Source organism: Cupressus sempervirens, chromosome 5, assembly GCF_028749045.1.
Source record: "Cupressus sempervirens isolate cs-2001-9-10 chromosome 5, ASM2874904v1, whole genome shotgun sequence".
Taxonomy (NCBI): domain Eukaryota; kingdom Viridiplantae; phylum Streptophyta; class Pinopsida; order Cupressales; family Cupressaceae; genus Cupressus; species Cupressus sempervirens.
Window position 1 is genome coordinate 845,772,462 of NC_143122.1, and position 16,311 is coordinate 845,788,772.

Genomic DNA, 16,311 nt, shown 5'->3' on the forward strand with positions numbered 1-16,311 from the left:
TTTCCACTTTAGTTCGAATTATAAACATTACAACTATCCCTATATGGACTGTTGCCACCACACCCAAGAAATCGTGCTTGAATCCAAGATTGTCATCTAGAAATTGTCTCACACTCTTTGGAGTGTCTGGTTTTCAAATGGGTAAAAAGTAGCCACTAAAATCCTCTGATTGCAGCAAGGATTCACATAGAGATCAAGGATTTAGAATTTGGCTTTAAACCGACCAGCTGCATCCATTTTAAATATTTCTATAGACTCTTCAAGAATTCTACCTGATGTTTCTTTAGTAATCATTGTGTTCAAGAGAACATATCCTCTCAAAATGGCATTTAGTTGTAAGGCATTATGTTGCGAACAATAGCACAATATAGTGTTGAAATGTGGTATTATTCAAGAGTAATTCCCACTCTGAATTATATCTCCCGAACTGATAGTTAATTTGCTGGCTGGAGACTTTTGTTGATCTATATATTTGAAATATGTGTTTCCAGACTATAGGCTGATGTTGCTTGATTGATACCTTCCAGATTCAGGTAATTAAATAAGGTCTTCACATCTGCTCTTTCATGATGCTCCCCTATTTGAAGGCAGCAATATTATTGTTTCCTATATGATGCCTGAGCAATGAATCTTTTCTTCCTAAACATGTGCCATGTCTTGTACTCATTCATGGGATACTAGATTCAGATGCTCCCTATCTAAAATTTATTAAGTGCCAGGGCATGCTGTAGAGGTTAGTTTCCTGGAAATCTCTATGTTAGGTCAATGTTTTAAAAGTTCTCAAGAACCTTAAACCAATTAATAATAATGACTTTGATGTTAGGAATCGGGAATATTAAACCGTTTGGAACTCTTAACCATTCCTCCTTCCACCGAATTTATGACATTACTGGCAGTCTATATAAAAGAAAACATAATTGACATTCGGACACAAAGATGCAGACATATATCTATATAAAAGTAAACCTAAAAACTAATATCCTTTCCTATACATATGATCAGACATCCAAATATTTGACTATTGATTATAGTGGAGGACAGCTCTCTTTGTACTAATGCATGACTATGCTTGGATTATTCAAATGAAAAAACATACGTGTTTGATCCCAGCTATGTAAGAAGATACCAGACGTTTATTTATAAGTTGCCTTCACCTAATATTTGTCTAGATTAGTCTTTATTTAAATTCTGGCTTCCAGTTTCCCCCTATTTATTCCATCATTAGTATGGCTAGTGAAATAAATACAGATAGGATCACACATTCTATAGGAAATGCTAGAAACATTAACTTCTCTATGATAAGCTCTGAGTAGAAGGCATAATTCCCTATCTTGAAAAGTGAAAGTTTGGATGTGTACAGGGTCAAAATCTAATTCACTAATGACCTTATTTCGAAAGACGTTAGAAGTTTGGTGAAGGGCATGATGATTAGAAGGATTGTAATACAGCAGATGAATATGTTTATTCTTAATATTCTTAGAACATTATAAGATCCATTAGAAGACTAATATTGTTAATATTCTTAGAACATTATAAGAACACTAGATGTCTATTAGAAATAAGGATCACATTTTAGCACGAAGCAAAATACATCCATAGGAGAGAAAACTAGCATAGAAAAAATAGCAAAGAAATTATAATAGCAGAGTAAATGTGTACATATCCAATAAGCGCATTGAATACCATACTGAACAGTGCTTGTCATCTGTTGCCTAGCTATGTTGCAATGCAAAACCATTGTCACGGAGGACTTCATCCAACACACAGATGTGTACAAAATGTGTACCGATGAGACAGAAACCTCTATCCTCGCTCAAGAGTTCTTGGCGCACCGCTACCTGATTACATATCGACTACCCCCGCAACGCAATGTAGACCATCTCTTTGTAGACCCACATGTCTCAGAATTCATCAGCTGTCGTACTTGCACTCCAATGCATATACATTACATTCCAACTGAAATTTGGTTCCATACACCAGTGGCAAGTGATATAGACAGCCAATATTTACTGGCTGGAACTGCCCAACTGTGGGCAGAACAGATGTTGTTGAGGCTGCAAATGAACAATCTGAGTTTAGGGTGTTTGCACTACCATGGCGATATATTGAGATTGCAATTTGGCTCTCCCTCAAGCACCATGTGGAATCGGCATTTGGTAGAAAGGTGGGGGCCACAGGGGGTGTACTTAACGGTTCCAATCAAAGAAAGGATCAGGACAATCGCTACCGAGCAAATACCAACATGGACGTAGATGGATTGTATCTGCTCTTTAATATTGCATCTTGCCACGGGCAACTGGGGACTGAAACATCGTAGACTTCAACATCTTTATTGGGTCGATGAGTTGTACCCAATGTCGGAAGAATTTGTGTCCCTAATGTCAGCATTGTAGAAGGTACGAAGCTCTAACCCTCGGTCTCAATCGACTATGGATGTAGTATACCATCTTGGTTTCTTTCCTTAAAGTTGGTTGGATCAAATGTAATAAGAAGCTAAGTTGTATCAAGGGAAACATGATTTGTATTGCATTTTATGTACACAAAATTGAGTGCTATCATACATAATAAGTTTTCCAACCATTTGATAGGAAAACATAAATTTGGTTTTCTAGTGTTCCTGTACTGGCCTAATCTACTTTGGAATGTGGAATAATCTAGCCGCGTAATGGAGTTAGAGGATCAAGAGGATGTCGTTACCATCTCCAACACCAGCCGAGGGAGCAACAACAGGGCACCGGCAAACAATAGCACCACAAAATCAGAGGTAGCCTCTGCACCCACACATGAATGCCAACAGATCAATGACGAAATCGAAGAGGTGTGCCGCAACATTGAACAATATTGTGAAGAGATTGTTCAGGACATAAGGCGTGCATCCAGCATCATGGAGACTGCTACCACCATAAGTGTTGAATGAATGGAACATGTTGTAAATACAGCAGAAGCAATGTGCAATGTGGCAGATGCCTTATATAAGTCGTCGTGTCAGATCGTACATGCAAAGTTGTACGACATGGATGTCTCCAGCATATGGAAACACGCATTCAACCGTTACGTGAGCAGGACATGACCGCCTAACGGTGGTAGGATACCATAACCCAGAATGCTAGTATTACAATATCTCTTTGTCTATGAACCTAATTGTACACAGATGTCAGAATAATTGTATAAATCGGCAAGACATGTAAAAACAATTTTGTGTCATGTTGTACCCTGAATCCTTGAAATAGTGATAGCACATACAGGCAAATATGTAGGGGCATAGCACGTGATAGTTAACTATCCATATGATGTACGTACAATGTCTTGAAATACATAATAGGTGTTAATCACATTTACGAACAGTAATGTGCAGCTCTGTTATACACATCAGCTTCTCTTGTCTATAAATACTTTTGAAATGAATTGATTCTATTCATGCATTTGTAGTGCGCATTGGATGTACTAAGGGGCATTTGATCATATTGTCTATGGGATTCTGCCTTCAAAATTTACTACCTTGTATTGTCTTTTTCCTACAACATCTACTGCACTTATAAAACTGAGAGCCTTATGAATGTGTGCAAGATCACATCAGTGCTTCTGCCTCCAAAATCAAATACCCAAGATTCTTTTCCTCCTACAGCACTTGACTTTTAAAACTCAGAGCCATATAGATGTGTGAAAGCTCATCTCATGCTAGCCAACTTAGGAACTTCTTCCCTACATCATCCCTTTAACAGCATCTTTTTTCCCTCATCCCTCCAATCAACACCACCTGCTTTCCACATCGCACACGCCTTAGTTTAGATAGCTCAATTTCAGCAGCAAACAATAATTCGAAGACAAACCTCGTGTAGATCCTCTACATTTTAGCTGAGATTTTTTAAGTCTTTTAACAATTAGAAATCTATAAATTTCCAAGACAATTAGAACCCATAACCGAAATCATATAAAACTCCAAAGCCCTAAGATTCCACTAATGGTGAGAGCCATATCAAAGACAAACCCTCACTAAAACCAGCAACTTCTAGAAAGTTTCTCCTAAATTAATTTTATTCGATATAAATTTTTACCAATACTTCAAAATTAATATTATTAATATTGAAAAAACAATAGAGAAGAAATTGGAAATATACTAAATTTCAATCATGAAAACAACTATGCCTTTTATAGGTTACAAACAGAAGTTAATCCATAAATATCTTGGCACATTAATCCTGCATACTACTTGAATTACTATGTTTGTATAATGAACAAAGATACATGTTGGTACTGCTCGATGTGATATGTAAAAGTGATTAGGACATGATATATGTGATATTCCTTATGATTTCATCAATCAAATGGGCGTCTAACATAATCCTAACTATGCATTTACATCCACTCTACATTCCAGGGCAACCAAAGTAGCACGCACTATGGATACACTCACACCATATGCTATACATCAGTTGACTAATGGACACAATGTCACTTCGCCTATTGTGCAAGTATGTTCAATCAATAAACTCCGAGAATGCCTAGGTGAAGCAAACCGCTACAGCTTAGACATTTCTGATGGTGTGCATGTGCACCGAGCATCACTACCCGTAAAATACAGTGAGAATATTGTGCTTGGCGAAATCAAAGTGGGCTCACTAATACAGCTGACAAAGTATCATTACTCTACATCAAACAAAGCACGGTAAGACAATAGAAGACATACAAATTCGAATAGTTCTACTATGCTCTTATGTCCTTTCATACCTATGATAGTTAACATCCTAACATTACTACAGTTGTAAAATGTCCATATGAAGGTGGATTGTCATTCTCGAACTGGAACTGATATCTACAGTGAATGACATAATCGGATCACCAACAAAGCTCACACTGGAACACACAGATGACGCAAGAACAACCCCATCACCACCAAATATGCATGAACAAAAAAAGAACCGTTTCGGCCTAACACCACCACGGCCTCTCAAAGAGTTGCCAGATGTTGTTACACCAATAAAGGATCTAAATCCATACCAACCACGGTGGACCATGAAGATTCGAGTAATAGCAAAGAAGGAGCCTCATCAGTATAAGACACAAAGAGGAGTGGGGCACATGTTTAGCTTCGATGTAATAGATAGCGACAGAACGGAAACTCGTGTATGCTGCTTCAATGAACTAGCGAGAAACTACTATGATAAAGTGCAAGTTGGTTCTGTATATCTCTTATCTAGAGGAACAATAAAACCTGCAAACAAATTGTACAATAGATTGAATAGTGGATTGGAAGTGACATTGCAAGAAAGCTCAAGACTCATAGCTTGTGAAGATGATAACAGTGTTCCAAGCCATACATTCTCATTCGTACCACTAGAGACAATTACAACCCTACCCGATAACTCTGTGATCGATTCCATAGGGGTTGTAATATGTGTACAACCAACCTCCACGATAAGAAGAGCAAATGGAATGGAAGTTTCTCGGCACGCCATACAATTGCTTGATATGACTCGGAAGCCCATTGATTTGATGCTCTGGGGCTCAGCAGCCGAGCAAGTGGGCAGCGAATTGCAACAAAGCTACTACTTGCAAGACACTACAGTTCTAGCGGTTAAGGGAGGCCGTGTTACTGAGTTCAATGGAAAAGTACTCAACACCACAGGTAATACACAACTGATGATCAATGTCCAAATTCCAGAGACAGCGGAGTTAAAGTCATGGTTCGATGACAATGTTAAGGACAATGGTGAGCCATCGATTAGCTACACCCCACAACCTCCTGCAGTATTGAGAATGACAATTCATGACATACATGATCAAACTGTGCATTCTACTTGTGCTATAAAGTGCATCATGAAAGCAACCATTATAGAGGTCAAAACAGACAAGCTATCCTACCCGGCTTGCCCCAACCAAGTGGCAGGAAAGCAATGCAAGAAAAAGTTGTCTGAAAATGCGAATGAAGAATGGTATTGTAAAACATGTGACAAGCAATTTATGGAATGCAGTTATAGCTACATGGTCCGCCTACGATTGCAAGACCACACTGGGGAGCTATGGGCAACCGCATTTGATGAAGGAGCAATACAACTGCTCGACATGACTGCGAACACGTTGCTAGAGCTAGCAGCTGAAGATGATGCAGAGGACAAAGCATGACAAATTGTCAGGAATGTACAAAATAGGCCACACATGATTACCTTGACATGTCAGGCAACAACGTACAATAATGAAGAACGGCTGAATGCAATTGTCATATGAGTTGAACCAGTGGACTATGTAATAGAAAGTAATAAACTCCTTGAATAGATCCTTTGGATAACTGCTAATATAGGAAATAGCTCGTGATAGTAAGTAAGCACAGGAGGCAGTTAGGAACATGCCCGCTCAATGTACAGATGAAGTCTTGCTACAATCAAATACCACCATATCATTGTACAAAACAACACATCAGTATACCGTACTATTTGCACATCTTTCACTTGTATATTTGTCAATATATCAACCCAGATTATGAAATAAATATACTGAAAAAGCATTTTGATTAGAAAAAAAAAGAAGGCTTCTGCATTCTACTAACTACCAATGTTATCAAGTATTGTGGCTTGCTTCGCCATGAGTATACACTAATGGAAAGAAATAGATCGATTGTGTGAACCATTATATTTAAAATTATATATCATATAGCTCTTTCAAAACCTTGTTTAAACATACACAAGAATAGATTAGTCAAATAAATGAGGCTTTGTTAATTTTTTGTCAGAATCTCATGATGAATCCATATTGATTTTAATATCTAACTACATGCAGAGTGTCTGAAAAAAAATCACACTAAATGATAGATACGTGGAAAATAGGTGCAAAATCGTGTTGCAACCGAATACCACTGTAGCATTGTAGAAAATAGCACCAGTATACCGTACCATTGGCACATCTTCCACTTGTATATTTGCCAACATAGCAACCCAATGTATGTAATAAATGGGCAGAAAAAACATTGTGACAGAAAAAAGAAGAAGCTTTTGTATTTGATTAACTACCAAAGTTATCAAGCACCATGGCTTGCTTCATTGTTATTACACAGTAATGGACTAATCCATTATTTCTGCTATAACATTCATAAAGAAATGACCACAGCGAATACGTTTATTGCAATATATTATCTCTATAGGATTTCTATACTTATATTTATAAAAATAAAATAACCATTACTTTCCGTTGTCACAGATGTGTAATTTATGCTCCTTCGAAATCAGAAAACTAGCATGATGTATGCAGTATATGATTTTTTGTGCCACATGCCATTCCGATGTTTATGCTATTATATATCTCGGTCTAAATAAGACAACAAACCTCTAACTAAAGTACTGATGATGAATCTTGTATGTAATTGCATGATGGATGTACATGGCAACATTCACCTAAGGCAGCAGCAATGCAGGCAACGGAGTAGATAATACTATGAATGCCATAAGGAAGACATATGTGCACGTAAAAAACTTAAAAAACAACAAAAAAAAATAGAACGGGATCCACAAACAAGAGCCAACACATCAGACGATTTTACACACAACTCTGGCTTCAAGGAAGCACTAAAAAGATTTCGCCATCGGATAGATACCTTAGGTAACTTACAAACATGCACCGTCTGCAAGGAATCGTACCCAGGCATGCCTGTCAACTCCAGGAACTCAACAGTCACATGCAGAAGATGCCAACGTGAAAATGGTACACAGGGATTCACACGTCTCAATAACATGGACCCAGGAGAGAAGCCAGCTATTCTGGCAAGGTTAACACAAGTAGAGGAAATGCTCATCGCTAGAGTCAACCCAATCTTGCAAGTTACACATGCTACAGGAGGCCAATACAAGTACCACGGCCATACAATAAGCTTCCCCCAAGATATCAGCCAGATAGCAAAAGAACTGCCGCACAGAATTCAAGATCTAGATGTGTTGATTGTCAGTAGGTCAGATGGTAAGGGTCATGCTTATGAGTGCTATGTAAGCAGGAGCCATGTCCAAGAGGCATTAGAATACAAAATAAGAAATGATCCGCTGTATCGAGATGTGATTGTCAGTGCTGACCACCTGTCGGAGCTTCCAGAGAACAGAACCAATGTAGCAAACATCATCCATACAATTGAAATAGTAGACGATGTAATAAATCAGGAGGTAGGGGAAGAAAGTGAAGAAGAGTGCACAAACAATGCCTACACAAATACATCATCCTTTGTACCGACACCACACAATAAGCAACGAGAACTTGATCTTATCAAAGAAGCGTTGGATATTACCACTACGAATAGCCAAAAAGTTGATTGGCCGACCATATCATCATCACCGATCAATGAATACAACACGGTTGGATTGCTCGATATGGCATTCCCAACATTGTTCCCAAATGGTAGACCTCTGCAACTGTAACCAAGGTTGACAGAAGTCAAAATGCACGAGTATATAGTACATTTGCTAAAATTCCACGACCAACGATTTGGGAGACATCCAAGGTTTTGTTATTTTGTATTCAACCTAATGATGAGACATCGCAGCCAAAGCTTAGCAACAATATTCATAAAGCAGAATGCTGAACAAAGTATTCCACTAAGCATCGATGATCTACGAGCCCATATGAATACCCTTCCTGACAGCCAATTGGCCGAGGAGCTCTTGCACTATGGGGGCATGATGAGAGGAACACGCCCATACTGGAGCATACGACGCAAAGAACTCTCAAAAATGATTCACCAACTTGGCCTGCCTACTCTCTTCTTCACACTCAGTGCTGCCGATACAAAATGGCTAGATTTACAAAAGATCCTTTCTACAGATGGCAATGTGTCGCAACATACAGGATGCCAACGCCTAGAGAATGTAATCAACAACCCGCACCTAACATCACTGTACCTACACCAACGCTTTACAATTTTCTACGAGGAAGTGATTGAAAAACTATTTAAAGCAAAAGAATATTGGTATAGATATGAATGGCAAAGTCGAGGCACAACACATATACATGGATTCATCTGGCTTGAAAATGCCCCAGATATGATCAACATAGATTGGCAGAACAACATGGCCGTAAAAAGAGCACGTGACTTCTTTGATGTATACATCAGTGCGTGGAACCCGCGTAATCTAGATGAAAGGAACAATACAGTTCACCGGTGTCGTAATGAGGACCCGTGCCTGCTGGACACCAACAATATCCTTGCCACAGATGGGTATGCTGACTATGTAGAGCTCCTCAATCGAGTACAAAGACACACAAAATGTAAGGATGGGGCCTGCTTACAGAAAAGGGGCCAAATGAAGGAATGCCGCTATAAAGCCCCTTGGAAGGAGCAACCGAATTCGACACTAACATGCGATGAGTTAGGTAAAAAGGAATATGCACCTGCAAGAAATGATGACAAACTCAATGTGCACAATCCTGAAATGTTGTCCATATGGCGGGCAAATATCGATTGCCAAGCTATAACATCAAAGGACCAAGTTCTAAAATACATAGCCAAATATGCAGCAAAAGTAGAAAAAACATCGGAGACCTGCAAAGACATGGTAACTAGAATATGTACCAGTAGTCAGCCGAAAGAACCAGCTATGAAAGCGTACCGCAAGTTTATGATGGAACTCATTGTGGAACGTGATATAAGTGCCCAAGAGACATGCCACATGCTACAAAATTTGCCTTTGGTCATGTGCAATAGAAAATTTACCAACCTCAACGTAGGACGCAAGATACTACATCGGCTTACTCAAGAAAGAAATAGAGCACAAATACAAAATAGTTACTTACAAACATACATGAGCTGACCTGAAGAAATGGAAGCAATATCGCTAATTGAATCTGCCAGGTCATTCTTATATGCAACACGACGACAAGGAGACAAATGGAAAAAAAGAAAAGATAAGAGCCATCGTTAATATATACCTAAAATTTTACAGCATTCCAGTCATTGACTCCGAATAGTTCCAAACATTCTGTTGGAGTGAATTGCTATTGTACAAACACTTCAAAAACATTGAATAGGACATCGGACTTACAGAGGATGTAATTATTGCAAATTGGTACCAGTTAAGTTCATATGGATACACTGTGTGGCATGTACCCCGCTCCACTACAGGCATCTCTGAGGCTGATGACCAAGAAGACAATAACGATGAAACAGCTTCATTAAATAACATAGAAATGCAAGAATGGGAACTATTGTCACGCATGGGCTGCATTAATTATGACGACCTTGATGATATGCAAATGCTTGGTAGACGCGAATTTGATATGAATCAAAATTGACAAGAACATACAATACCGCCAAATCTACATGATTGTGCATCAGAATTCATAGCCTTGAACAAAAATTACGCAACCACAAATGCAACCAGTCAAGACAGTGCACCCATCTTCAAATTATCACCTGACCAGGAGGAGGCCCTTAAAATAATTATCAAACATAGCAAAAGCCAATTCGTACAACCTCTACGCATGATAATCCAAGGTACAACAGGAACTAGAAAATCACACCTAATAAAATGCATACGCCATGCACTAAGGGGTAATGCTCAAACGCAACAACAACAAATTATAATACTTGCCCCGACAGGAGTGGCTACATTTAACATCAATGCAACCACTATCCATTCAGCCCTCAAAATCCCCATAAGAGACATGCATCCACTTAATGGCCAAGGACTGACAACATTCCAAGAGGCCATGCGGTATATCAAGTATATCCTAATTGATGAGATGAGTTTCATTGGTCCAAAACTACTACTAAAGATCGACAACAGACTACGTGAGGCTTTTCCTAATGACCAATCAACACATTTTGGAGGAAGATCCATTATCCTAACTGGCGACCTTGCACAACTACCCCCGGTATTAGACAAGCCCCTGTATGCGGCACACTCAGACGCCCTTGCAATCTGGAGACAATTTCGAACTGTTGTAACATTGCAGACCATATTCCACCAAAGAGGTGAATGCCCTGCAGAAATACAATTCAAAGCAGCACTGACCAATATGCGTGATGCAAAACCAACACAGCAAGACTGGGAACTACTAATGACGCGATCAAAACACTAGCTCCCGATTGAAGAAAGCAAACAGTTCGACAACCTACTCCACATCTTTGCTACAAATGATACTGTGACTGCACACAACCGAAGAATGCTGAAACAACTCAACCGCCCAGTCGCCATAAGCACTGCAACAACTTTCCGCAGCAATCAAAAAGACCACTCAGATGAAGAACAACTCCAAAAAAATGTGCTCCTATGTAAGGGTAAACGCATCATGCTCACAGTGAATATATGGACACAAACAAGACTTGTCAATGGAGCACTTGGCAACATCACCGAAATTGTCTACAGTCCTGGCTCCAAGCCACCCGACGTTCCTATGTATGTTACAGCTAGGATTGACAATTATACTGGACTGGTATGGGATCCAGCAGATCCAAGATGTGTTCCAATAACACCAATTTCATTGGGCAATAGAAGACAAATGCCTATCACTATGGCGTGGGCCATCACAATTCACAAATCACAGGGCCTCACACTAGAGAAAGCAACAATTGATATTGGCCAAACAGAACAGCAAGGCCTAACATTCACAGCAATGTCACGAGTCAAATCAATAGAAGGAGTTCAAATAGATCCAGCTTTTTCCTTTGACAGATACAAAAAGATGCAGAATAATCCATTCACCAATATAAGAAAGAATGAAGAATGGTGCCTACATCAACTTTGTTGTACAAGCAATTTGAACCCACCTTCATATGTACTGGTGCTGCTTGCCTTGCTAACCACCATTATGTTGCAATGCCAAAGCACTTATAAGACTGCTACTATAAACCATTACTGATGCCTTCTTCAGTTGTGTACTTTCAGGGGCCACGAGAAGAATCTGTTCATCACTGAAAGCAAACTACACATGTTGGCAGGCATAAAGTAAAAGCGATAACAATCTTACAGGTATGCCCGCAGTAATACCCACTTTCATGATCCCTGACTACTCTTAGACAAATAGATATTGAATTTAACCCAATCGAAGAAGTTGCTCGGTGGTAGAGCAACTGATAATGATGGTTAGGAGTTGTAAGAGCCATGCCATTTTATTTGGTTTCTTCCTCCTTTTCAATGATTTGATATATCGCTTATCTGAACCTAGTGTTTACCCTAATGTGTTTGCTGCATTCTCAGGTGCCACCCAAAAAATGCTGAGAATCTGATACCCTCCTATGTTTGCTGCATTTTAGTGTTCGTCACAACTATACTGACCTCTTCCAATAGAGATCCTCACTTTTTCAAAGACTGCCTGACCCACATTATGTTAAAGAGTACTTTGCACTAAAAAAGAATCTTCAAGACTTGACTTTCAGATTTGAGAATATAGAAGAAAATAATGATGCAGCTATTCTAAAAATGGAATCAAAGCATATGTCTCTGATTCTGAAATTGAAATGACTCTGAAGGTGACATCAAAGCAAACATATTCGATAATTTAGTTTTGAGAATATAGAAGAAACTAATGATGCAGCTATTCTGAAAATTAAATCAAAGCATATCTCTCTGATTCTGAAATTGAAATGAGGACAAGCTTGCAAAAAGCCTCAAAGAATTTCAAGATTCATATTTTCATAAATTGCACTAGAGTATGAGGAATTCTGAAGAAGAACTGACAATAATAACATTTTTTGGAATATTATTCATGCCCATGTTATATGTCATTATGAATGTTCTATTTGTTCATGTTTCTTATGGACAAAGGTAGCGATTTTCAATTTGTGTTTGCTCCTGTACAGCAATGCCTATCGGCTGTACCCTTGGACCCTGCTGGGGTCAAAGCGCTAGTTATTACTCCTATGTCCTTTTCTAGGGAGAGCATACACCAATGTTGGAATAGTCTCAAGAGTCAAGATCGTGAAAAAAAAAAAAAAAAATTAATGAATAGTTTTTTTGTATTAAAAAAAATACTAAGATTACAATTCACAAAAAAAAGGTCAGGAGATAAAAGATCACTCCGCGAATGAGTTCACATAGTCGAAGCCAGACTAAAAACACAGCGATCACCGAAAATAGAAACTATATATATATATATATATATATATATATATATATATATATATATATATATATATATATATATATATATATATATATATATATATATATATATATATAAAGCAACCTCAGGTTGCCAAAGCAGTGCCAGCTAAGGGTGGTGGATCATATTTATCATGAAAACCCCAATCATCTCTGGGATTGGGGGGCAGGTTGGGAATAGTTCAGCCATCATCAACAGCAACAGTAACCAGAGGATCAGTTGCAGTTTCTGCATCTTTAACCTCTGGTTATGGAGGAGAGATTTCCAAGTCTAGGCGAGGTCACTTCCCTAAATGAGCCCGACGAGTACTTGGAGGAGGAGTCGAGGACCAACCAGAGCCACCATAGGGTGGGGAAGCTAAGCGGTGCCTCCATCCACCATCACCACCATTGGGAGAGCGGTGGCGGGAAGCCTAGGAGTGTGAGGTGTGTGAGTGGCCACCTAAGGAATGGTGTCGAGGATGGTGGCCACGAGGCAAATGCCAAGGCATTAGGAGGAACTCTGGCAATAGCACAAGGAGTATAGCCCCAATGGTTTAGCAACTTCTAAAAGTGAGCGACCTCAAGGGCAACTTTGTTAGCTTGCACTTGAATCTGCATAATTACATTGTTACAAATGCATGTCTTAGTGTACATAGCAATGTTAACATCCAAAAAACTGTGTGTGAAAATAACAACATTCCTATCTTTCCATAGAGAAAACAAAATTTCCATCCTGAAGGTATGCCAACTCTAGTTGAACTTCCGAGGAATTCTAGGGGAGTCACCCAGTAAAATCATGTGCCAAGAAAAGAATGCAGGTCTCAATGGCTTGAAAAAATCATGAATCCAGTGCCAATAATTTTGAGCACGCTTACAAAACCAAAAAATATGCAAGAAAGACTCTAGTTGTCCACAAAAGGGGCACCTAGGATAAGAAACCCCAATATGTTTGAGTCGAGGCCCCAGGGGAAGACCTTGGAAGGCCAAGCACCAAGCAAAATGAGCAATCTTGGGTTCAGTTATAGCATTCCAAATGGTATCAAAGCATTTTTTTTCATTGAGAAAGAGAAGATTGCAAATGCCATCTCTGGTTGGGTGTGTCCACCATCAAAAGGTGGGGCAAGAGCCATCTGTATCCCAAATTTGGCTTGTAATTGGAAAATGGAGTGGCAGGATACCACTTCTAATCATGCTACCAAGAGTGAACAGACTGAATCCCCACTTTATGAACTAAGTGCACATGTATGGAAGAGAGCAGAAAGTCAAAAGTTTGTTGATCTAAACAGATAAGGCAGTATTGTACTTGCATGTCTTCCCAGGTCCTGAAACTCATGGTGACCCTTAAGAAGAGGTCCTTAGGAGTCTCGATGCCACGTTTGAAAAAATGCAGAGCACTGGCACCTCGAGTCTTAGCGAGGGGAGTACCCTGAATGGAAAATAGGGGAGACCACCATATGTTTTGTTGATTCAAGGAGAGGCCATTACAGAACTCATCTCCAACCCAACGAAGCCAAGGCCTAATAGCTTCCTAGGCTTTTCATACGCTCTTGATGACAAATGAGCCCTGTATGGCCATTGGTTCACGCATGATGAGAAGGGTTTGGAAACCAATCCCCTTCCACACATGCCTGTTAATAGGAAAGCTGGAAGAAATGCAATGCTCAACCAGAATCTTCCAAGCTTCATCTCCAAAAATAGCTTGAATAATCCATTTTGCACAAAGAGCAAGGTCTTGTTTCTAGGTGGAAAGTAGGCTAAGACCACTAGATTCTTTTGGGAGACAACAAAAATCTCAGGCAAGTCCGTGAAAACCATGATGATCAGAACCAAAGGCCTAGAGAAAATCCCTGAACAATCTTTCCAGCTTCAGATATGAAGCTTTGGAGGGAGCCTAACAGGAGGAATAATACACATGAGTGGCTGCCAGAATCTTCGAGCAAATCTGGAATTTCCCAATAAGGAAAAGTTGTTTTGTGATCCAATAATCAAGCTTCTTGCTAATCTTGGCTAGCATAGCATTCCAAAGTTCCATAGGCAAAGCCTGGAAAGCAAAAGGAATGCTAAGAAAGCAGAATATTTCCCCATGCGTAAACCATTTCCACTCAAACTGGTTGAGCCAAGGTGGAGCTGGCAAAAATGACTGGCAAAAGTAGAGTGTTTTATGCCATTGAATGGCAAAATTAGAGGCTTGACAAAAGGTTTCCAGGAAACTTAAAGCATTGTTGATGTTTTCTTCTTCCTCTAAAAGAGTAAGAAAGGAATCATCAGTGAAGTGTCCATTGACTAACTGGGAGGATGATTCAGGCAAGGAAATTCCATGAACCAATCCTGAAGACACAAAATGAGCTAGAAAATAGCCAAAACCTTCAGCAACAAGGACATAAAGCGCGAGAGCTAAAGGACAACCTTGCCTGATTGAATGAAAAAGTCCAAAAGCCTCAGATTGTGAATTAGTGATGGTAATGCAAGCATTAGCATCTCCAAATAGCATCTCCACGAATTGGAGGAAATTGGGATGAAAACCCAGAGCTTGGAGCATAGCCAAGATGAAGGGTCATTCAATGCGATCATAGGCTTTAGCAAAATCTATATTTAAAAAGATAGCCTTCTAATTGGACTTGTGAGCCCATTTCATGCCTTCCCAGACAAAAATAATGTTGTCAAGAATATATCTAAACTTGATGAAGTCAGTTTACTTAGGCCGCACAATTAAAGGCAACATGTGCCTAATTTTGAGAGAGAGTGCCTTGGCAATAATCTTATAAGACACATTCAAAAGGGTAATGGGTCTCCAATTGCATATGTCCTCTGGATCACCGGTTTTAGGTATGAATTTGATATTTCCTTTATTTATAATGGCTCTTAAGCTTTTAGAATTATAGGCTTCAAGATAAACTTTGTGTAGATCAAGACTTATATGCTCCCATAGGTGTTTGTAGAATTCATAGGGAAACTCATCACACCCAGGGGAATTTTCATCAGCCATGGAATAGACCGCCTCTTTAAGGTCTTAGAGGGAAAGAAGTTGCTCACAGAAAGCACATTGCTCAACTATTAGGCAGTTTGGAGTAACAAAGATACACTTTCTGAGAGCTTCCTCCTGAGCAATTGAATTTCCCTGCAAAGGAAACACGTTCTCACAGTGATGAAGAAATGCTTGCAGGATGTTGGGGAGACTGAATAGAACAAAAATTCCTTGTTTGATATTTTTAATCACAACATTGGTATGATGGGCTCAAAGAGCCTAAAAAAAATC

The 16,311-nt window shown here is 39.3% G+C and overlaps 3 protein-coding genes across 3 annotated transcripts; all 3 read left to right on the plus strand.

The window, feature by feature from the left end:
- The first annotated feature begins 4,400 nt into the window (after positions 1–4,400).
- On the plus strand, positions 4,401–6,123 carry LOC149558569 (replication protein A 70 kDa DNA-binding subunit A-like). The gene is made up of 2 exons (XM_089830930.1): positions 4,401–4,666; positions 4,782–6,123. Exons 1-2 carry the CDS (start codon positions 4,401–4,403, stop codon positions 6,121–6,123), a joined length of 1,608 nt encoding a protein of 535 aa, XP_089687056.1.
- Positions 6,124–8,504: 2,381 nt separating this feature from the next.
- Positions 8,505–10,263, plus strand: LOC149558570 (uncharacterized). The gene is made up of 2 exons (XM_089830931.1): positions 8,505–9,662; positions 10,000–10,263. Exons 1-2 carry the CDS (start codon positions 8,505–8,507, stop codon positions 10,261–10,263), a joined length of 1,422 nt encoding a protein of 473 aa, XP_089687057.1.
- A 372-nt stretch (positions 10,264–10,635) lies between these two features.
- On the plus strand, positions 10,636–11,052 carry LOC149558571 (ATP-dependent DNA helicase PIF1-like). The gene has a single exon (XM_089830932.1). It carries the CDS (start codon positions 10,636–10,638, stop codon positions 11,050–11,052), a length of 417 nt encoding a protein of 138 aa, XP_089687058.1.
- The last annotated feature ends 5,259 nt before the right edge of the window (positions 11,053–16,311 follow it).